General features: G+C 45.4%; 1 protein-coding gene and 1 non-coding gene across 2 annotated transcripts; one reads left to right on the top strand and one right to left on the bottom strand.

Annotated features, from left to right (window-relative positions):
• Positions 1-5,919: 5,919 nt before the first annotated feature.
• LOC146193909 (uncharacterized) lies at positions 5,920-8,442 on the bottom strand. The gene is made up of 3 exons (XM_084600652.1): positions 8,361-8,442; positions 7,501-7,505; positions 5,920-6,216 (listed from the first exon to the last, which is right to left on the bottom strand). The coding sequence occupies exons 1-3, from the start codon at positions 8,440-8,442 to the stop codon at positions 5,920-5,922; spliced, it is 384 nt and encodes a 127-aa protein (XP_084456778.1).
• A 9,346-nt stretch (positions 8,443-17,788) lies between these two features.
• Positions 17,789-17,861, top strand: TRNAR-CCU (transfer RNA arginine (anticodon CCU)). Its single transcript has one exon. It is a non-coding gene; the product is annotated as a tRNA-Arg (tRNA).
• Positions 17,862-24,733: the final 6,872 nt, after the last annotated feature.

Here is a 24,733-nt window from a genome sequence, read left to right as displayed (position 1 = left end):
TTAGAGTCCGACTGGCGTAAGCAATCACATGTTCACAGTCGTCATAGCGCTAAACGAGGACAGCACTGAGGCTTATGCCACTTGCGTCCGTGTGCACTGAAGTTGGAGCAGAAGGGTTGAAATGCCGTAAGATAGGATGGGATGTTAGGAGGAACCTCAGTTGTCGGAAAGGATGAGTCGCATTACCTCACGTACTTGAACTTGTGCAGTGTGCAAAATGTCTCCATTCTGCACAGCTAGTACACTGCAAGTCATGTACTTTGCGCTGTAGCCTGACGAGTCACAGCGACCATCCCCTGCCAGGTCTGTTGTTGTCCCTACAAGCTCACTAGCAAGTTCTGCTTGCCTTTGCTGAAAAAGCTGCAAAGAAGGAGATGTTCAATTTAGAGGCTACAAACTTGCAGTCATGTGGTTGCCTTAATGCATATTAGGATGAGGGGGGCAGGTTTCAAATGCTGCATTGCTTTTCACTTTTCTCACAGCACATTTACTAAAAAAAATATTGCAAAAATTATGCCTTCAGTACTAGAGCATGCAGCTGGTCTATTAAACATGTAGCCAAAGGCAACAGAGATGTGCAGTAGCAGGTGCATTGCACTACAATGCCTCCGCTGTTGCATATATGCTGCATTTTATATGTTTTATATGTTGCATTGTAGCTTCAAGTTGTTGTCATGAAAGGATGCGACATCTAGTTATCGAGTTAATGACATATACTTTGACTTGAATGTTGTATGAGAGATATCCTTATTGTCAAACCTCATTTCTGGCAGGTAGCAAGTATGCCCGTTGGTAGTTGTAGTAGGTCCTCTCTGTGATGCCTTGCACCCCAATGGATTGCAGGAACCGAAGAACTGAAGCTATACCGCAGCCAGAGAACAAGATGCCTGCAGCCAGGAGGACATTTCTTGCTGCTTTTCCTTCAACCAGTGGTTGGCTTTTCCAGAGGAAAGAATGCTGCAGTGAGCATGTCCCCTTCACAGTCACAAGGCTTCCCGCTATGCTAAAGTAAAGGGTTCTTGTTTGCCCGCACATTGTTCAGGTCTCAAGAAGCTGCCGCAGGCAACCCCACGAACACAAGGAATTTTCGCTCTTTGTAGAGGGGTTCCTCAATCGCTGACTGGGCCGTTTCATCCTGATGGTCGCTGAAAAAGAAGTGCAGTGATGTCAGCGATTGGTGCCATGTGATTGTTAATATTATGAACTAATACGTAGCAGCCGTGGATGTTCATCTCGGAATGTCTTGGCTGTAAAATGTGCTAAATAAAGCTGCTGTCAAAGTTTATAGTAGGTATGCATTTTGTTTTTTCATTCTATCAACAGGGAACAGAAAAATGCCATGGCAAATTAGGTACACTTTAGGGCTACGCAACATATATTTTTTTCACAACAGAATCAAATATCCTTGTGCATCTTAGTGACTTGTTCAAATATTTGTGCAAAATTAAACTTCAAAGTGCATGTGATGGCTCCGTAGTAGCTCTAAACACAGCACTAATGTAGACTAGGCAGACACAGCATGACCATATTATGTAAGGAAAAATTGCTCTTTTGCTACCTGACGCAACTGTGAATATCCTAACACCACGTCCGAGATTAGTGGTGTGCAAGGTATGTATGAGGCATGGTCTCTATAGACTCATCAATGCAATATTTGTTGACCCATTGTGAGTATTATCACATCCTTAATCATGTCAAGCCATGCATGAGAGTTATGAACGCTATCATTCGAATGGACTGTGTCACAGGGAGGGTATATTTGCAGGTTTGAATGAGTGAATATGTGACACATAGGTGACGTATTTCGTCAAGTTTTCTTTTTTTTTTTGCCTAATGAACAGTGCTTAAATGACAAATTTTCTTGCCTGCCACAGCCAGCAAATGCACAAAAGTGGATGAAAGAAGTTCTGTTCTAACGAGCGGCCAGTGATAGCAGCCTGCCACCGACTTCTCTGTTGGCAGGCTTCTCTGTTTGAACCTTGGTGCTGACTAGAGATTTAAATCCCATAGACACCTGTGTGCCTGGAAAAATTTCATATATTTAAAGTTATTCGCAAGCACCCCATCTACGTATTTTCACAACACTACAACATCTTTATCAATAATGACTTACCAACAGAATGGCACTCCCACATTGTGTTGCCACAGTATGCGTGCGAGTAGTTGAAGGCCCCGCTGGTGATGCTTCCAGCAGACAGATATTCATAATTATAATGATGGTTGCAGATTTGAAATTTTTCATGCTTTCATTTTCAGGTGCTCTATAGAGTTAACTGCCCGTAACAAAATGCAAACATTGTCAACTTGCTACACATACACAAATATTCTGAAAGTGGAGAACTGATATGACTAAAAAATTTGCACAGACAAGCTGTAGTTTGTGGAGTTTTAAGAGCCCTGAAAAATTTGGAGGCATGTTAGCAGCACAAACAAAAGACACAGTGCAGGACAGTCGACTAATACACTGTTCCATGAACCAATCCAGCAGCTCATTATTTTTGAACGTCGGGTCTCCCATGTTAATCCAGTTAATACATGTGCTCCGAGTTTCTTTTTTTGGTGTGCCAGTGCACACCAAAGCCTTGCATCATCCACTACACAAAATTAACTATTTGAACTGCAAAATAATCTCATCTATACAGGAAGAGCTACATTTTAATTGCTTCCAGAAGGTGCCTCAAGCGATGATCGAGCTTGTGCATGGAAGCAGACATAACATTTGCACTGATTTGCATAGCTTACTTACTCGGGCAATAGAGCCATCATATGCAATATAATACAAAGCTGTTCAGTACAGTTGAAAATTAAGCATGTACATATGTCAAAAGACTTGCATCATCCACTGGACATAATGAACTATCGAAAATATTCTCACCTCTACAGGAAGAGCTGTGGTATTTGGATCACCTCCGGTAGATGCCTGAAGCAATGGTTGAACACGTAACTGCATGAAAGCATAATGACATAGCAACAGTTGTGCTAGTTTATATAGCTTCTAGCAATAGAGCCATCATATATGTGTGCAACATATTCCAAAGTTATATATGTGGCCTAAATATATATAAATATAAAAGTATATATACATTGTTATTAATACCATGATAACAGTACTAACCTGTCCAAAGGAAACCTGTGTAGTGCTGAGGTCTTTCGGGCTTCCTGGCGATAGTGGTTTGCCATGCTAGGAAAAGAAAGGAAATTTGTGCGTAACTAACATTGTGTTATTGGCAATTTTATTATTCTGCACATGAATGAGAATGAAAGGAGACAACAGTCTGCAAGTGCAAGGTCATAGGGGATACCTTTTTTTTTTTATCTATATACCACATGTTATTTTTCCTTCCACTTGGTATTTAATTATCTTTCTGCCTAAAATCGTTACATGACTAATTCTGATCAATATCAACCACAAAAGTATTTAAAAAAAAACACATTTACCTTGGACTCGACTGTTGGCTCCTTTCATTAATTGTATCATAACGAGCCAATTTCCCCTTCAATTTTCCGCTTCATGAATGAGAAAGACATGCATATACAGGTGTTAAAGGCAAAGATCAAGAGTAGACTAAACGCACTGTAAAATAAGCATATCTTTAGGTGGATGGGGGTGGGGGAGGGGGGGATGCAGTTGGTCTGTATTGTTATTAGTGTGCTGGTATTTTTTTATTACAAGTCAGGCTTGGTTTATGGGGTTCAACGCCCCAAATTCGACTCAGACGAGGCGCCGCACAGCACTGAGTGACATCGCACAGCACATGTACAGGTGTGGACGTAAGTAAACGGAGCAGTTAGGCTTTTTCAGTCAAATTAAAATAACGCCTTCCTCACTGGAGATCAGGAAATATTTGTCCGTGAAAGGGCACTTGCGTCTACTACCGGTCCACGCATACCACGACTACCAGTTTCAAATATGCACCGAGTGAAAAACGAAGAAAAAGCGTGCTCCGTTTACTTTTGTCCGCACCGGTACGCGGGCCCCTTGCTGCGCTTCCGTTGAAAAGCGGCCGCTGTGCCTTGGGCACAGCAGTCGACCACCCTAACCCACTGCACCACCCAGGCAAATTATACTGCAATTGTTGTGATCGCGTACACGTTAGTGTATGTTAATTCATGGTTCCATGTGCGCAGGTCGCCTTATCTTTTTTTTTTTCCTTATCCGCGCGCCGCAGGGCGAGAGCTCCCTTTCATACATTTTCAGCGCCTTAACTTGTTGTGGTCCTCTCGCAAGAGCGGTTTGCGCGCAAGGAATCTGCGCCTGCAAAACTTGCGCTAGGCTTCATGCACTTCCATGCGAGACTCCGAGCCATGCTACGCGTGTTTCCACAATAACTCGCAACCCAGAAAACTTACCATTCCAGGGAGAAACTGCGTCGGCAAAGCGTCGGACTTGAGGCGTTGACGTCTCACGTTGAGGCCAGTTTGCTGCGCCAAACTGGGATTATACTGGTATGCGTCACGGGAAAAGTGGCGGCCACAAACTCTGAGCTCCTGGCGCTTGTCCGACGATGACAGCCCGACGCGTTGGAGCCAGCTTTCCCGCGTGACACCTTGCTTTGTAGGGACACGATGTCGCATTATAACATCTTTCCTGTCCTCGGCTTTACAGCCAACTACACAGCAATGGTGGTCAATTGCAAACCAGAAAAAAAGCAGCAGCAGTTGGGATCGCGAGATTTCAAGACTGACAACCGGGCAACACGTGCTTTTGCGAGCAGACGGATCTCTCTCGGCCGGAAGTGTTCCGCTTCTATCAAGATGCGCGCAGAATTCTTACCTTTCTTTAATGTACAATAATAACTAACGAATAAAGTACTACTTTCAGGAAGAATAGTGCTAATTTTAAAATCTATAATTGCAAAAATTACACGTGACGTCTTATGGCCATGGCCAATGATAACGCTAACCCCAATGACGTCGCATGGGCTGGGCGGCTGAAAACGCACGGTGGTGAGTCGCCCAAATCGGCTGCGAGCGGCAATTTTCCGAAGTTATTTGTAAATTACAGCTAACACGCAGAGCTTTTTGAATGTGATCTCGATGCTCACTAAGACCACCTCTAAACACATGTAGCATCAAAATACGGCCGTAAATGGCGTTTCAGGGGCCCTTTCACTGACCTAGCTCAAATATATTATTTTGTAATGCTTGGTTTTATTTATTTATTTATTTATTTATTTATTTATTTATTTATTTATTTATTTATTTATTTATTTATTTATTTATTTATTTATTTATTTATTTATTTATTTATTTGTTTATTTATTTATTTATTTATTTATAGGTACTGCGATCTGGTACAGATCATAGCAGGGTGGGAAAAACAAAAAGAAATACAAGCATATAAACGCACTCAAATTCATAAAATTTGCAGGCACTTTTCAAACATTGGTAAAGAACTTTGAGTTACAGTCTCGCTATTAAGTTTATTCCATTCCGTAATTGTCCTCGGAAAGAAAGAATATTTAAAACAGTTATTTCGCGCGTTCACAGGGGTTATTGTTAGTGCATGCCTTTGTCTCGTATTATAACCTGAAGAGTAAGTAATATAATTGGAAGTGTTAATATTATAATGACCTTTTACGAGCTGAAAAAGAAACTTTAATAGGCAGATACGATTGCGCTCAGTCAAGAAGGTAATCCACTACGCTTCACAAGCTCGCTGACAGACGCACGGCCATATGAATTAAATACAAACCTCAAGTTAGCTGGGACACCCGGTATATATATATATATTTCCAGTATTGTTCCAAAATATCCTTCGCAGTGTGCTCTTATACTGAATATTACATCAGATTTAAGCCCATACAGTTTGCTTCAGATGCATGGCAGCTAAGGCGTGAATGCATGTTCAAGTAAATAATACCTGTTTGTATTACAGTGTGCTGCAGTAAAAAAAAACGTTTATATACATAAAATATGTCAAGATATGACGCACAACACTTCAGAGACAAAGACAACGTACCGGAGCACTCTTGTTTTGCCCACTAAATCTTTCATTTCTGAATACTTCGAAATAAAAAAATTAGTCTTCCGGGCACTCCAGAGCTCTGCTGCTTCGTCTACAGAAGCGGGTGCCTCTGCCAGATCAGGGATGGCATCAAAGTCTGCAGCGTCTGCACTGCCAGCTGCATCATCGACGTTGTCGGCGGCGATGGTACCGGAGGGGTAGGAGGGCTTGCCGAGGGGCCTCGAACAGCACCGACACACGCTGACCGTCTGCAGAGGCAAAGACGGTTACTGAATATATTTGCACAGCACAGCGCGATGCTAAAGAAGAAAAACTCTGCTCTAAAGCACCCACGGCTACTTGTGGCCGCGACTAACAAAAGACGGGACTAGACTCGCGCTTGTCATGCAAGTTGCAATGCATAGACAAGCGTCAGCCCGTGACGTCAGTGGAGGTGCGGCGGCGCTGGCGACAGCAGTGACTTTCGTGGTGTAGGCAAAAGCATAGGCCGTCTGCATTGGAAGCGCGGCGCTTGCTGCGTTTTAGAGCATTATTCCCAATATTCCTGCAATGTGTGGAGGTGTTGGTCGCGCCACAAGGCACAAAAAAGAAAGTGGTACCTGTTTTCACTTGTTTCTCGCGGTCGGATGAAGATGAGAGCGAATGACAGAGGCAATGAGCGCGACAATTGTAGACCCTTCGGCGACGGATTGCCTTGGCAGCTAACGTGCGTTGCACTTCTGCTCTGAAACTTGACCAGTTCGCTTGAAACTCTTAATTGCCGTGATTGGTTTTCGGCCACACGACGAATAGCGCAATAACAAACGCCTGCAGCTCGTTCACGTTTTGGTGTATATACTACCAGGCCATAAGAAGTGTAGGCTTGATATTGCGTGCGCGTATGATTTTAATCGAACGCAGCTAGGAAACCGCGCAGTAAGTTCCATTCATCTGCGGTACTACCCGTGCACATTTTCGTACAAAAAAGGACACAAAAGCTGCTGCAAAGGAAACTGCAATTAGCGGTCACTTCAGCGCGATCATTGACTAAACAGGCCAAGAGAATAGTGAAGTAATTTTTCTCTGTTTTCACTTTCCCGAATATCAACGAGTGACGCACTCTTCATCAACGGTCCTAGAAATCGAATGAATATATTTAGAATCCGGACAAAGTCAAGCAGCGCTATTTCTCAGAGTATTAACTTTTATTTTTGAAGGTCATTAAGATTATAATGAACGAATTAACCAGACAACCAGCTCTGATTGAGCAAGATATTTAATTGTGGTATACACGGTACATTACGTTTATTGTCCCTAAGTAGAATTGGCTATGGGGGATGAAAAATAAGCAGAATAATATGACGCGCATTTGAATAAAAATGTTCCCAATATATTAATATGCTCAGCAGATCGCGCAAGTCGCGCTGCAAGTGATCGTAGACATCGTGGAGAACATGGCATTTACACTAATAGCAAAAAAAAAGAAAAAGAAAGAAAGGAACACCATTATTACGAGCTTTTTATTTATAAATTAACCTGTGAATGCCCCTGACTGCATCTGTGCGATTAAACAGACGTCGAACGTCTTTTTATCGAGCAGGATAAAACAAGTTGGCAGCGCACCCACTAGGTGAATGTTACAAAGAACTAGAAGAGTTCTTATTCAGTGAAATTATATGACTTAATTTGCTGGTACAGTGAGCTAAAAATATGATTTCTAGTTCAGTATAGTTGCCGATAATTTTGTTCTTTAGAGTGAAGGTGCTTGGAGAAGCAGAAAAGGTACCCATCAAAATAGTCGTCAAATGAAAAACGCACTTCCAATCATACATATTATCGTCCTTGCATGCGCTAACAATAGGCTTGTAAGTTGGACAGTGTTGACTAGGTATTAGTTTTTTTATACATTGCGATTGCTCGTTTTCATTTAATTTAATCAGTCACTACAGTCCAACGTTGCTACACTCGCCCACCGTAGCCGCGCGCTCTTGATTCCACGGAGAAGGAAGCCAATGCAGCGCTCTTCTCCAACTAATTCCATCAGTAATCGGCTAGTAAAGTGCTGAACTACTCTCCAGACATAAACCAAACTATTTCTACGCACAAGCAAAGCTTACGCTTTAGAATATTCGCACTCGCGAACTGGTTTCGAAGGCGGCGTCGCTTGGCGCAGTGTAGGCACGCAGCGTTTTTGCCTACACCCTTGTCGCTGCCGATCGCAGCGCCACCTTTGTTTACAAACATGACGCTTGCCTATATGTGTCTGTTTGTATGTCTTCTCCCCACATCGTCACCTATCATGATTATCTTCTTCTCCTTTCCAAGTGCAGAGTAACAGGCCAACCGCTATCTGCCTTTCCAATCAATAAATTCGCCAGCCACGTGCTTAACGCCATCATGCAGCATTACTCACCTATTGCTTCGTAGATGCACCCATTATCATCGGTAATCGCTGACCCGTCGGGTCCAAAAAGCAGGCGAACTTCTTTTCTCATGTCGTTAACATGAACGTGGAGCGTCGTCTGCTCTGCGTTGGGTAGAACGCGCGCCATGCCAGCCATGCTGCACTAATCTCAGCACTACCTTCCGAACAAGTGCAAGGTGTCAGAGAACTCGTGCGGAACTAGGCTTGCACCTTGACAAAACGAGGAGAAGAGTGCAGAGGGCGCGCGCGTCACTGCAAAAATGAGGACGACGGTGCTGCACCATTGAACTAGTGCAGGTGGTGCAGCCAAATCGAAGAGATCTTATATCTCTCCAATATTGTATGTGACGTGACCGTTTCGTCAACTGGAACGTCATTCTTGGCCATGAAACCAGTTTCGGTTTCGATTTCCTTTTCTTTTTAAATATAGTCCCAATTGGAATTTCGAGAAACGGTTTTTTTTTGTGTGTCAGAGTCGGGACGCAATGAGCAATCTAATGCCATAAATAACTCAAAATGATGAAAAGACTAATATTTAGCTCTTGTGTCCTTTCCTTGTCCTCTTTCTGCGTTGTGGAACATAACGCCTACCCCATATCTCGAACCCTCCCTTGTTAAGATGAAATAAACACAGCAGTTTACCTTTAAAGGGTAACATTGGGTCAAGCTTCATATCTCGAGAAATGCTGCACATTTTAATGTTAATTTTTTTTTCATGCAGTAAGAATGCTTCTCGCGTTAATTTGGCAGAGTGTTCGCACAGTGTCCTTTCTTACATGTTTAATAGCAGGAACCCCAACTTTATACTGTGGTCTATGTACGTTTCCTGCAATGTACCCTTCAGAACGAAGAGCGAAAGAGTAGGATAAATATATTGATAAAAACGATAAAAATGAACTCATGTCCTACCTGCGAGAACAAATGTGTTGGTTTGGTCTTATGCAGTTTCCCATCCCAAGGCAGCTTAAGCTATAAAGGAAGCTATTTATTTATTTATTTGTTGATTTATTTATTTATTTATTTATTTCAAAATACCTTACATAGCCCAGAAGGGCATTGAGTAAGGGGGACAGATAATATATATGAAAGGGAAAGGGGTAAAAGAAGATATGGTCCTCACCTGAAATGACTCTAAATGTTTTCGAATGTTTGGATTTCAGCTATTAAATAGAAAATTTAGTAAGATCTAAGAAAAATTCAGCATAATCGATGGGATTGCTTCCAGAGATATATGTGTAAATGTCCAAAATTGTCAAGGAACTCATTGTAATAAAAACACAATTTTATGTTTGCACATATACTAAATAGCTCAGAATGAACCAGCAAAAGACCAGGACTTGCTTGCATCCTTGATATCTTTCCAGAGGTCTGTCTTGGTGTTTATTTTCATTATTTAAGCGCTTTCCCACGTTTCTTGTCAAGCAAGTTGAAATAGACTTCACAGAGCCCCCCTAGCTATAGATGCCGAATATTTTTAAAACATCGATCCGTGTTTTATTGTCATCAGTACAGTACGTCATAGCGTAGCACGTCATAATTTTCAGCGCGTCAGATCAGTCCCACAGTGTTAATTGTTTAAGGACGGCGGCACCGATCCGCTTATTCTATTGCTCATTAAGTTGTGCACTGCCATGGAGGCATATGGTTAGAATGCATGATGCTTATAAAGACTCCAGTATTGGCCGGACATCTAAAACAGCAGTTGGCAAGCTGTTTTTCTTTTTTCTTTTTTTTTTTTTTTTTTGCTGTAGTATAGAACAAGATTACCATCGCCAGTGGCGTGGCTAAAAGTATTTTTCATGGGGCGTCATATGCCGTCGAAACAAAAGACGGTCGAAAAAAGGCCGAAAGGAGGTTGGACGCCGTGGCAGCATTCATAAAATTTCAAGAGGGGGGGGGGGGGGGGGGGTTGACACCGAAACACACCTCTGGCTGTGCTCATGGCCCTTCTAGGCCCCCTGACTGAGGGCATGGTTGTGACCACACCATTTTTGAGAAACCAACACTTGACGCACTGGTGTTGTGGCGGTTGTTGCCCTCATAAAAACAACGATGCCGGGACACCTCCTCTTCCATTGTGTATTCACTTAAGCCATAATTTATCATAATATACTGTGCATAATCAAATACGACAACCTACGTGTTGTCGCTTTTGATTATTTTCTACACGCGTCTAGAAAATGATTCTAACAAAAACCAACTATCACTAGGCTTCACTGCTCTACAAAGCATTCCTGGTTAAGTTTTGCAATTACAAGTCCTAAAAACATGCAGAATTGTAATGTCTTTTGGCCTTACTCTTTAAAAGATGATATATGCACAAGAAAAAATACGGTGGAAAACAGCATGTAATAAAACAGCCGCTTGTCTCATTTTTTTTAATATCACAAGGCGCCGTTTTCAGCGCCATTTGGAGCACGTTGCCGCAGTACCTTCGCTGCACAGTTCTCCTCAAAGTGAACGCTTTTTCTACAACTATAGAAATACTTCTTTCTTGACGGATTTACCCTACGATACCCCCTTACATGCTCTAGCAGCACTTAAATATTGGTGTCTGTTTAATACATTGCATTAATAGCTAAAACCGCTCTCACCTTCAGCGTGGATACCAGTTGATGTATACCTCTTGTCTATGCACGACCAATGAATATACATCAGGAGAGCGTAAGCATGTCAGGGAGTTGTGCTATACATTGGCTGCAGTCTTCCAATAGACCGTTGTGCACCCCTTCTCTGTCAACTATAAATGTGCACCGCCCGTGCCCTCGTGGCCTAATGGATGAGGCATATGTCTCCTAAACCGGGGATTGCGGGTTCGAATCCCGCCGAGGGTATGAAATTTTTTTCTCGCTTTTGAATGCTTCCTTATGCCGGCAGATACACCTGACCTTCACTGCTATTGGAGAGATTTAGCTTACCGTGATCTGCGATCCGCCACCGTGGCTCTCTACCTCGCGTGGGCGGGGCGGTCAAGCTGATTGGTCCCGACGCGGCAGGTCTGTGTGCATGGATGGATGGAAAATAAGAGCGTCCCCTTTGAAACGGGGTGGTAGCAGTAGCTATCATGCTCATTTTTCTCCATTTATCTTAATTATTGATTTAGAATGGTTAACTAAACCATCATTCTATTTATTAAATTTTGCTCCTACATTACTAACATGTCACTTCTCTGATTTTAAGCCACCAATCTTCCAGCCGTTTTTCGCGAGTTTCCACCGCCGGTTTATTCACCCGGCCACTGTTATCTCTAAACCCCAGAGCTTCAGGAACAGTGACTGCGCCTGCATCAACTTCCGGATGGATACCATTGCATTCGAGTATAATATGGTCAATTGTTTCACTGGAGTTTCCACATACAGCACATGCGTCATCTCCATTGTACAAACTTTTTGTAGCTGCGTGTTCTAAGGCACCCTGATCTAGCTTCAAAAAGTAGGGCACTGCCTCTTGAGTTATCAAAGAAATCTTCCTTCCTGATCTGCATTTTCCATTTTCGGTATAATTCCACACTCTGTTCTTTTTTCCATCGAATTTATCCAATTTTTACCTTCTGTGTTTTTCACCTGTTACTTAATGCTCTTTATTTCTCCGTCCTTGTCATTATCATACTTACTAGTTAGTTTCCTAGTTCTTTTCCTCCATTGTGAGTCAACGCTTTTTAGGTACAGGTATTTAAATACCTTAGCTGCCCATCTGTTACTGTCCAATTTCCTCAGGCGTTCCTCATATAATATTTTACTCTGAGCCTCCCGTACTTCGAAAGATGCCCAGCCCATATCTCCCTGTACCGCCTCATTTGTAGTTTTGCCGTGGGCACCTAGTGCTAATCGTCCAACGGATCTCTGATTTGTTTCTAATGTCGACTGTACCTCTGATTTTAGGCACAAAACCGCATTTCCGAAAGTAAGTCCGGGCACCATAATTCCTTTCCAAATACCCCTCAATACATCATACCTATTGTATCCCCACAATGCCTTATGCTTCATTATCCCGCCATTCCTTCGCCCTTTGGCCTTAAGTGATTTCTCATGATTTCTATGCCAATCCTTCGTTTACCCATACCCCCAAATATTTATATTCTGCTACTCTAGGTACAGTCGAACCCGGATATATCGAACTCGAAGGGGATCGCGAAATAGTTCGATATATCGATAATTCGATATACAGAAATCGGCTTGTGAGGGCACTTACGATGCGAAAAAACGATACCGTATTTGTCGCGTAATCAACTCACTCGCATAATGAACCCACCCTCCACTTTTGCACCCGAGAATTTGGAAAAAAAAAATGCGTTAAGGCTAGCTCGCTCACATGCAAGCGACGAGCGGCAGCGACAGAGCGAAAATTTTCAGACTTGTTGGAAGTGCGTCCCTCTCGCCGCTCGAGCCACCGCGGCAGCTCAAAACAAGGTTTCTGGTGGCAGGAAATCGCGAGCATTTTCGCTTGCATGTCGATGGCGCGCGTCAGTCCGTTTCGGTCGTCTCATCCACAGCTCATTGGCAGCGTGCCAAGATGCTGCGCAGCGATAACGTCAGGGCGCGTTTATCTTTTTATAGCTCCTGCGGTGGCGGGGAGCGAACTTGGCTGAGTGCCCGTGATGGCTTGATTGCACAAGCCTGGTTCGATTTATCACGCCTCGCTTGGGGCGGGCGTCATGATCGCAGCAGCTGACCGCGTGCTTGCGCTGATTCATACATGCAAGGATAAACGATTAAAAAAACATCCCCGCAAAAAAAAAATCCCTGCCGCTTTTTAACGTCCGCAGCCGCCATATCTTACGCTACACCGCGCATACAGCCCAACGATAGGAAAGGATGACTTTCGCAAAAAAAAAAAAAAAAAAACAAACGAACAAAAAAGAAACAGAGAACTGGCGCAGGCGCCATAGCCACGTCCGGCGCCGCGCTGCCGCACGTAGAGGGTTCGCAACACACGCTGAAAACGGGCTGAGCTGGCTTGGAGCATGCGTTGCGCGTGCTGAAGGAGAGAGATAGCTCAGCAAAATGGGCACGCCCACGCACATGGCTTGCAAACGTCGTATTGGCGCGCGGGAAACTACAACTGCAGATGCGCGCGCCTTTGGGGAATGGGCGCGGCGCTGCCCAGACCAGCTGTCGCCGAACTGTCCCCTCTAATTCCTCCCGCGCTATGAAAACGGCACGCGGCACACGGCCAAGGGTGATGCGATCGTGCAGTGCGTGGTGCGGAGTTCGATATATCGAACGACCGGAGAAATTGAGTTCGATATATGACGCGGCTTTCCTATACTTTTACATGGGATTTTCAAGGGGATATTTCGTGAGTTCGATATAACCAAAATTTGATATATCCGGGTTCGATATAACCGGTTTCGACTGTATTTCAAGGCCTTGTATTTTAAGACCCTGATCAGTTGAGCCGTTGAGGAGGAGGAGGAAAAACTTTGAATCATCAGACCCGACTTAACTGCGCTGAAACTGAAGCCTAGAGCGTCCCCTTCGTCTCCGCAATACTTAACTAGAGTTTGCAGTTCTTCCACACTCTCAGCTAGCAGCACAATATCGTCTGCATACATCAATCCGGGGAGGCGCTGCTCTACCGCCTTAGCACCTAATCTATATGACAGGTTAAAACCTAGGTTACTGTCTTGTATCTTCCGTTCCAGGTTTATCATATAAAGCATGAACAGCACCGGTGATAGAGGACAGCCTTGTCTTAATCCTTTGCATACTTTGACATCCTCCGTACTTCTTATCCCTTCCCACGTAATTTCTACGTTGTTATCCCGGTATATTTCCTGTAGGAACTAGTATCTCATAACCGATACCTTCTTTTAATATGTACCACAGGATTTCCCTGCTTACGCTGTCGTACGCCCCATTAATGTCCAGGAAGGCCAAACACAAAGGTCTATTTTCCACTCTAGATAATTCGATGCATTGGGTAAGCACGAACAGGCTATCATCTAAGCGCCTACCATTTCTAAAGCCGTTCTGAAGTTATCCGAGTATCTTGTTACTTTCTACCCATGCTTGCACCTTTAATTTCACCGCCTGCATGGCTAACCTGTACATAACAGATGTTATGGTAATTGGTCTGTAGGATTTTATGTGCATCCTGTCTCCTTTCCCTTTATAAATCAAATTCATTTTACTCTGCCGCCAGCTGTCCGGAATTTGCTTATTCGTTATGACTGTTTCCAGAGCTTTTAACAACGTTTCCTTACTCCTTGGACCAAGTTCATTAATCAGCTTGATCGGAATTCCATCTATTCCTGTAGATGTGTTTTTAGGAATACGTTTTTCTGCCATTGTCCAACTTTGATTGGTCAGTTCTATGCTGCTTTGTATTCTGCTATCTTGTGTTGCTTCCTGATTTGCGGAGATTACCCTATCGTCGCTCTTAAATGACTCGGCTATAACTGATGTAATGTAGATCACTGCGTTATCTCCATTTAAACAATTTCCCTCGTTATCTTGAATCCGATCTTGCTTTCTTTGATTCTTCTTCCCTAGCCAGCTTATATGGTTCCAGAATTTTCTTGCTCCGCCTCTAGAGGCATCGTGTATATCAGCCATCCAACGATCGGTGGACTGTCTTATTTTACTTTGGACGAGGGCCTGCATTTGAAGTTTCATTTGTCGATAGGATTCCCATTTTTGGTCGATTTCTTCCTGAGAAGCCTGTGCTTTCTTCGCCATTCGGTGTTCCCTTGAAGCAGCCCGTCGTTGTTCAATAGCTTCCCTGTTTTCCTTATTCCACCAGCTCCGTGGCTTCCTCTTTCCATTCCAGCGGTTTGCTACTTTAACCTCCTGAATTTTACTCCTTATGAGTAGTTCTACCTGTACATAATCCCAGTCTTCCATAGGGCTTTTCTCTATTGCTTCCTCTCTGTCTGCTGCTATCTGCGCTATTTGATCGTCGTTTAATTTTGCTTTTACGTTTTGTCTAAGTTCCATTTCTCTTTTCATCAAGGGCCCCATCTGCAGACTAATACGTTTATGATCACTTCCCAGACTACACTCCCCTTCTTCGTCTATTTCCATTTTTGTGACCTTGCTATAAATTTCCTGCGACATTAGACAATAGTCAATGGACGTCTGCCTGTTGCGGAATTCCCACGTGATTTGGCCTTCACATTTTGTTTCTCTATTTACTATAACTAGATCGTGTCGCTCGCAGGAATCTAGCATTAGCTTCCCGTTACAATTCGTGTATCCATCCAGATCGTCGATGTGGCCGTTCGTGTCCCCCAGCAGAATAATATTGGGCCCGTTTCCAAACTGGCTTATATCGTCACTGAGACATTCAACAAGACCCCTGTTTTCTTGCCTGCATTGATGTCCTGTTCCTAAATAAACTACCCCTAGCCATGTCCTTATGCCGGCAATGGTTCCTCAAACCCAGATATGTTCTTTACAAGATGATTTATTTCTTTGCCAATTTGTTCCCTGGTGTATCAACATACCTACCCCTCCACCCTTTCTTTCCGTTCTCGTTCTGTTGCCCCCTTCCCAGACGTAGCCTTCTATAAACGGCGGATCTTCTAGATCCCTGAGATGAGTCTCGCAAAGAGCGTACACACCTATTTTGTCATCCTTCAACTGCTGTTCTATCTCTAGCCATTTCGCTCTTTTTCTACCTCCTTGCATGTTTATGTAGCTGATCCAAGTGTTAAATTTCTTTTTTGTACTTTTCTTTCTCGACCTACTCTTTGCCATTTTTGGGGGCTCAGCCTCCATTATTACACTTTCTTCTGCTTCATTTCTAACTACCTCTGTGCACGGAGTCCTCGCGGGCCCCCTAAAAAGGCTACAGCCCTGCCTGCCAAGCGCCAGCCGATCTCTGCTCCGACCCTTCTGTTAAAATGAATGCCATCTCGCTGAAAAGCCCTACCAAAGCTTGCTTTATGTACCTCCATGTTTACCTCAACCACTTCGAAACGCTTCTCCAGGCTTAACTTTCTTATGTCCTGATTAACTGTCACCACGTCCTTTTCCATCTTTCCGTTCAATCCTAGCACCTCTGGTACTGTGCATACACCTATCTGCGTCTGCTGTGCTATCTCCCTGATCTCGTCAACTCCCTTAGATAAACTTTCCACCACTCCTGCAGCGTCACCATTTAGGACATCGTTTAGACCCGCGGCTACTATTACCATACTGCGCTCTGCGGAATTCTTCAACAGCCTATTTTTACTCTCTTTTAGCACAGCCCTCATTGTTCTCCCTGGGAAGGCTCCAACCAACACTCTCTTATCACCCCTTACACGTTCCAAGATATCTCGCTTGCACCTGTTCATGTTAGAATCTCCGGCGATAAGCACCTGGGTCTTCTCTCTCCCTCTTCCAACTGTTGGCTTCTGCTTTCGGTTATCTGTGTCCTTATCTCTGAGATTTTCATTCTTCCTTACTTCTTCCTTTTCTTCCGGCGTCTTAGCTGCTTCTAAATAACTCTGGCGGTTCGGATCCGCCTGACCTACTTTGCTTATGCCTTCCATGCCAGTGCTAGCCCCAGCCACATGGCCCGCATTGGAATGTTCGTCCTTGTTGGTTCCAAGGACAAAGTCGGCCCCTTTCTTTTCAATTTGAGTAAGCTGTCCAAGCAGTTTCTGATTTTCCGTCCTTAGCAAACGTACTTCATTTTCTAAATCCTTCACACGAGACACTAAACTGCCCCTTTCTTGATCAAATCTATCTAGACGTGCATTCAGTACGCAACACCGACACAAAACGTCGCTGCCTTCCGCTTCACCTACAGAGTCAAAACCCGTTTCTTTGAGATTAACCTGCGCCTCACACTGAGTACACTTTACCTTCTTTTGATTGCACATCTTAAGCGCTCATCGACTGAACTATAACTATTACGAATTCTTAGAACATACAAATTACCAAAAGAAGACACAAGAAACGACTAGTAAACACGCGTTAAAAACAATTCTGCGAATGTCAATAGCCTAGAAAGAAAAATATTTATCTAAACAAGATAGCTAAACAATGAACGCCAAGAAAACCTAGCTGCCGGCACGAAAAACCAGGCCGCTAGGACCAAGAGCTAAAATCTATTCTTTAGGCTGCACCTAACCTAACTAGCTGAAAACGAAATAAAGTTAATAAAAGAAAGAACTCATCTATTTGACGCTTCGGAAGCTCCCGCTGTCGCCAGTCCACCCGTTTCCGGTAGCCACGTGCAATCGGAGGAGCGATGGAACACGCGTCCGCACCACACGGCTGTCAACTGTCAACCAGACATCCAGTATCCAGACATCCAGTATGTGGCGCCATCTGTCGGCGTCAAGGGGGGTCTGGGTATGCGCAGTGGAACGCGCGGTGGCGGATCCCAGTAGCGGACCGCGGATCACGGTAAGCTAAAACTCTCTACTGAGGCCCTTGCGCAACGCTTGAAAAGTCATCCACCGGTAATGCTAAAAAAAAAGTGCCCTCGTGACCTAATGGATAAGGCATCGGTCTCCTAAACCGGTGATAGCGGGTTCGAATCCCGCCGAGGGTATCAAATTTTTTTCTCGCTTTTGTGAATGCTTCCTTATGCCGGCAGATACGCCTGACCTTCAATGCTATTGAGGCCCTTGCGCAACGCTTGAAAAGTCATCCACCTGTTATGCTAAAAAAAAAGTGCCCTCGAGGCCTAATGATTGGCATCTCCAATCTTTCCTTCTTATCCTCGTCTAGTCGCGGCATAGCTGCAAGAAACTTTTGTTTGAAAGCTTTCATGTCGACCGCATTTTTGCTGAACAGTTCCTGATAATATTGGAAGAAACCATGCCTGATATGATCGTCTTCCGTCGATAGCACGCCCCCCCTTCGATCTTATCAATGCGGCTTTTCTCGGCATGAGCCTTTTCAATTCCCAGTGCCCTTTTCGATGGCATCTCGCCCAAGGCCCAATTTTCCGCTCTTGCACGCACTAACGCTCCTCGGTATCTGTCGTCTTCTATCAGGTTAATCTGTTCCTTTATTTTTCGAATATCCTCTATCCATCTGCCGGGTGCCTTACAAACTACACGAACAGAAGTTCGTGTAGTTTTGCGAGCAATGCCTTCAGCTGGGTTTCTGTAATTTTCTTCTCGTACAGCAGGCAACTGGAGCTGTCAATGGCTTTAATTTTAATCTGTTCCTTGCACAACTCCCACTGTTTCCAGATTTCGAGCAAAGTCCCTGGCCTCACTTTACTCAATTCATTCAATACCACGCGTCTCAAGGCATCATCCTTAAGCAATTTATTGTTCAATTTCCATAACTCCCAGCTAAATGCATTGCTTCGTTTTTTGATGCCGAATAAGCATTGCACCACACAGTGATCCGTGAATGTCATAGGCACAACTCGGTATTCATTGCATGAAGCAATCAAATTCAGCGACGCGTAAATTCTGTCCAGACGCGCGTGGCTAGAACCTTGGAAGTGCGTGTACTGAACGGCACGCCGTCCTTCCAAGCAATCAGCCACATCCTCCATATTCCATTCGCTTGTTAACTGGCATAACATTTCAGTGCTCTTGTCTCTGAATCCGCGTGTGCTGGTTTTGTCTCGAGCATTCAGTACACAGTTAAAATCGCCCAGCAATACTACCTGCCTTTCCGTACTTAACTGCTGCATAACATTCTCGAAAAACACTGTTCTTTCCTCCACACAGTTAGGAGCGTACACACAAATAATGCGCCACTCAACACCGCTGTATACACAATCAGCCACTACACACCATCCAGAAGAGCATGAGGAGTAGCCCTTTACAACCAGACCAGGCAGCTTTTTGACAAACAATACACACCCGGCCGATGTCCCAACTGCGTGGCTAACAATGGCGTAAAATCTAGCCGTGAAACGTCGCACCATGCTCCCAGTCTCTTCCTCCCCGTCAACCTTAGTTTCTTGCACGCCAAGCACGTCAATATCGTTGTCAGTTAAGAGCCGGTGCACGTGGCTCTGCTTCTTTTTGCCTGCCAATCCCCTGACATTTAACGTGGCTACTCTTAAGGTGGTTTCAGGCGCCATTTTCATCAAGGGTGAAGAGACCGAAAGCATGGTGCTTACCTTTCCCGTCTAGCGCGTTGCTAGACGCCGTCTTTGGATCCATCCCCGTCCGGTGCGCGCGGCAGACCCGGCAGCGGGGGCACTTTATCCGCTGCCCGTCTCTCTGACGAAATGTTTGGCCGCGGACGTAGCGTGGACCGCCAGGATTACCCCGTTTTTGCTGGTGGCTCGTCGACGCTGGGGGCTGGCGCATGGTTACCTTCGGGTTCGGACTGTGTGTGGGATCGCTTGGCTGGGGCTGGGACGCCTGGCTTACGAACACCGCTGGTGTCCGAGTGCTCCTTCCCATTATCCTGTTCCATGGCGTTTACCAGCTCAAGTGACGTGCCTTCCTCATTGCTAGGGAGCACAGGTGTAGAGTCTGCTCTCCCCACATCTCTCGCAGCATTGCTGTTTTCTGCCGAGTCCACCGACGAATCTGTCTCCCGTGTCTGCGTTCGCACTTCTCCGGCACCTTTCGCCGCCTCCTCCGCCTCGACTACGTCTATGGTGAGCTCCGCCGACCGTTCCGTAGTTCCATGTCCCGCGGCCGAAGCGTACGAAAGCACACAGGCAGCCTCGTCATGTCCGTAGAGTCTACACTTTGGACAACGCGGTACCTTACATTCTCGTCGAACGTTATCGGTACCGCGGCAGCGCAGGCACTGCATCGCTCGCCCAGGCACCACGACAAGGGCTAGCTCTCCGGCAACTCGCAGCTGGTGAGGTAAGTCGTCGACCTTAATGCCGGGTTTCAATTTCAGGAGCACAGTCCTCGTGGTGGACCCCTTCTCCTTGACGCCTTGAACTCTCCACCTTCCCGGGTCACCTCGGTCACATTCCCAAGAGCAGCAAAAGCCGCCAGGATGTAGTCGTCTGCCACACCGTGCAACATCCAGTGAAGTCGCAGCTTCAGCTGTTGGTCTTCGGGATCGATAATGAGGCAACGGCGTCCCTTAACTTCAGTAAGATGTGTTGTCGGCCTAGTTGGTGCAGAACTTCAGACATGTTATAGTAGCGCGAAAAATACATACACAAGACAGGGTACAGGACGAGCGCTCGTCCTGTACCCTGTCTTGTGTGTGTTTTTTTCGCGCTACTACAAGGTCCCTAAACTTCGAGTTCCTTGAAAGCCGCCAATTTCTTCGTTGCTTCTGTGCTGCTTAACGTCACCGCCCAAACATGGTTGATCTGATACGCCCCCAACGCCACAACGTCGGGGAGCGCACCAGCGTTGGCAAGGGCGTGGCGGAAGTCCTCGACCCTGCATGGCCTGACTCGCACATCGCCGTGTAAAAAAAGTCGTGTTAAAAACATTGCGTCCGGTCGGCAAAGTTGGCAGAATAATCTGATACTCGCTATCATCCATGTCGTCGAGCCTCTTTCCGCGGCTGGAAAGGGCCGCTATCGCCGCTCCGCTGGAGCACACGATTCTGCGACCGTTCACTACGGTGGCTTGAAAAGTCATCCACCGGTTATGCTAAAAAAAAGAGCCCTCGTGGCCTGAGTTTTCAGGCGGCTGAGCCTGAAAATGTTGCTTGCTGGAAACAGCGCATCGGCCGTTGGCCGAGGTCTTTCGACTCCTTAGGACACTACCGAAGCGTGCAAAGTTGTCCTTCCACGCCTGCCCACCGGTAATGTTGTCCTTAATACCGTTTTCCTGCATGCCGACCTTAAGGGTCGCCCCTACCGAGCACCTGACTTTCGAGACGCACTTGCACAGATTTTGGACCTCCGGGAAATTTCGTGCATTGGTCAGTACCAAATGAGCCACGTGTGGATGGTTACCTGCGAGAGTAGTTCTTCAAAGCAGAAGCTAATTAACAAAGCAGAGTTCCCTGTGAAAGGACTTCGGTGCATGGTGTTCGACCCGGATACAAAGAATGTCAAGGTTAAGCTGCTTTGGCTTCCACGCTATATGGAGCACCGGAGGATTGTGGAAGCTTTCGAGCCTTATGGAACGATTCAATCTGTGGAGCGTGAAAAGTGGCGGTGCCCAGGGATGGAGCACATGGAAACGGCGAACCGTGAAATCTCCCTCACGCTCAAGGACGGAGCGTCAGCAAGTACAATTCCTCACACTCTTAATGTTTATGGGGTGCAGGCATTAGTGCTTATCCCAGGGAGACCTCCACTGTGTCTTCGATGCAGCCGGGTAGGTCATGTACGGCGTCAGTGCCGAACGCCTCGATGCACCCAGTGCCGGCGCTTTGGCCATACTGTGGAGAACTGTGTATTAAGTTATGCCGATAGACTGCGTCAAGGCCAGTGGTCACGAGAAGATGACGTGGCGTCCGAACATATCATGGATGTGTCAGAGGTTGTTGATGTAACTGGTGAGTTAGGTCGTGAACATCAAATTGATGGGGACCAGAAGCCTTCTGCACTTCACACCAACTCAGAAGAATTTGCAGTGACTGGCCATCAAGAACCAGCGTCTCCAGAGCCAAAACCGCCGGACCCGGGCCCGCCCGTGAGTGCCACTCAGAGTGCTGCGCTTGCTGCCCAAGAACCACCTGTCATTGAAGGACGTCTGGATATGCCTCCTGTGGAATCCATGGGGAAGATACTGCCAGTGGATGCTCGCCTATCCTCCTTCGTCATTGATTCTCCTTCGTCGCTGGAGGGTAATAGTGAGCCGTCTGTGGCGCCGATCTCTGGTGCGTCCGGTTCTCTGTCGGCTGTCAGTGTGGCAGCGAGCGATGTGCTCCAATCAGGTTCGTGGGCCGAAGCCTTGAGTGTCTCAGAGGAGGACATGGACAACACAGTGCCTTTGAAGCGTCCCGCAGATGATGAGGTGTGTATCGATGGTGCTAGCCAGAAGGCACACTGTGTAGAGGCCACAGGAAGGGTGACTTTAAAGAGGAGGGCGATGTCTGCCCGAAAGGCCGCCAATTTGCAGGCGGGCCACCCCATTCCAGGGGATGATGTTTAAAAGGACTAGTACCAAAAATGGCTACAGTCGCAGCATATCAAGTCGCTACCCTTAACGTCAGGGGTATGCGTAATCGTCGGAAGTTAAGACATCTGTTAAATAAATGGAATGTGTCTGTAGCAGCAATTCAGGAAACAAAGTTGTCCTCCGATGAAGAGACGGAAGCTGCTCTTGAGCCGTTTTTGCCGGAATATAACATCATTGTTAGCCACGCTAGAGGCTTGTCCGGAGGGTGTATGCTATTCCTGGCCAAAACACTAGAGATGACAGCCATGTCTTATTGCATAGATGGCGAGGGACGACTTATATGCTGTGACCTCACAATCTCAGGTGTGCAGTGGCGAATTATTTGTGTTTACGCCCCTGTAAAACAGCGAGACAGAAGGCATTTTTTTCTTTCATTAGTTAATCATTTGTGCACAGATCGCAAAATTATGTTGTTGGGAGATTTTAATTGTGTTTGTAGGGATGAGGACCGATCAGCAATATGTAAGAGATATGACCCTAGTGCTGCATTACTTAACGATTTGGCTTGTGAATATAACCTTGTGGATGTGGGGCAGGAAAAAGGCGACAGTATTCATTTCACTCATTTTCAGTTCTCCTCTAATGCCCGCCTTGACAGAATGTATGTTTCTGCAGACATGTTAGCAAATTTGTTTGGTTACTGGGTGCGGCCCATCTTCTTCAGTGACCATTGTATGGTGTCTCTTCAGGTAGGGAGGTACAGTCGGCAGATACTTCACCCTCGGTGGGAACTGTGGAAAATGAATAACTGTCTGCTCTCAGATGAAATCTTTAAGCGTGCTGTACCTACTTGTTTGAAAGACATATGGTCACGCCATGATCTGTCAGTTTTTCAAAAATGGGACTTGTTCAAACAGGAAACCAAAAACTTCGCAATTGAAGCCTCTGCAAGAATCGCGTTCCTAAAGAGACACCACATTCGTGAGCTTGGGCGCACTCTAACTGAGCTACATGAGCTAGAGAGGGTTAGCCCGGGTGCCTATGTTGAAGAAATTAATAACGTAAAGGCAGAGCTTCAACAAATTGCGACGGAAAGATACAAGGGGGCCCTAATAAGATCTAGGACTCGAAGGTTTCTTGACGAGCAACCTTCACGTCGGGCCCTCAGTGATGAAAGAGAGAATGCTCTTACGAAGGAAATATTGGAAATTCAGTATGGTGGTTGCACATATAGTGATGCTCCTAGTATTCTTGCTGCTTTCTATGATTATTATCGAAAGCTGTTCGGCAGTTGTAAAGATCCAAAACAGGGTTTCGATTATAATTCCTTACTTGAGAACTTTCCTTGACTAGACGATGAGAAATGTGCTGTAGTAGAGGGACCCATCACTTTGGAAGAAATTAAATCAGCCATTTCAGACCTTCAGAACCAGAAATCTCCTGGCCCAGATGGTATTACTAGCGAATTTTATAAAACATTTTCGCCTTGCCTAACGCCTGTTTTGATGGAAGTATTCCAAGCATCTTATGATGTGGGTTTCCTGCCTCCCACTTTCTATTCAGGCCACACAATATTAATACCCAAAAGCAAAGATATTAATCGGTTGAAAACTGTTGAAGGATATCGTCCAATTTCCCTCTGTAATGTTGATTACAAAATTTTTGCCAAGGTCCTTTGTTCTCGTTTGCAGCTGGTTATCATGGACTTGATAGGTTCGCATCAGGTATGTGGTATCAGAGGGCGCAGTATTCAAACACACATCCATATTGCACGTTCAGTAATCGAGACAGTATCAGATGAGACAGGCCAAGTAGCTCTGATTCAAATTGACCTGGCGAAGGCGTTTGATAAAGTTCGGCACAATTTCTTGTTCGCGGTCTTGGAGAATGCAAACATTGGTGACGTTTTGCTCAAAGGCATAAGGCTGTGCTATATGAACTCGTATACAAGACTAATTGTTAATCAGGAGCTAACGAAACCAATACCACTGGAATCATCTGTTCGTCAAGGATGTCCACTGTCTCCATTGTTGTTTGGCTTATATCTGGAACCCCTCTGTCTCAGTATAATTAACAGTGCAGCCATCCGTGGTTTCTCTCTGGCTCAATGTGAAGTTAAGATTTTAGCTTACGCGGACGATATCGCCCTCTTTTGTTCTGACAAAAAGAGTGTACTTGAGGCTTTACACTTGACTGAACAGTTCTGCGATGTATCAGGCGCGGCCCTTAATTTAGATAAATCCAAAGGTTTTTGGTTGGGACACTGGGGCACTAGACCAAGCCAGTTTGGAGGCATATGCTGGGACTGTAGTCCTCTTCAGTACCTAGTGGTTCCGCTGCACCAAGTTCGTAACAGCGCAGCCTACTGGGATTCACAAATCGTACCTATGCGGCGACAAACGCAGGCTTGGATGGGTAGGGAACTCTCAGTGTTTGCTAGGGCACAGGTCTG

This window comes from Amblyomma maculatum, chromosome 4, assembly GCF_055883805.1.
Source record: "Amblyomma maculatum isolate TAMU_Amacu chromosome 4, ASM5588380v1, whole genome shotgun sequence".
In the NCBI taxonomy this organism is placed as follows: Eukaryota; Metazoa; Arthropoda; class Arachnida; order Ixodida; family Ixodidae; genus Amblyomma; species Amblyomma maculatum.
This window is presented reverse-complemented; position numbering and strand designations above follow the sequence as displayed.

Bases quoted from the DNA above. Each gene is read 5' to 3' on its own strand.
- LOC146193909 (XM_084600652.1), bottom strand. From the start codon at position 8,442: ATGAGAAAAGAAGTTCGCCTGCTTTTTGGACCCGACGGGTCAGCGATT.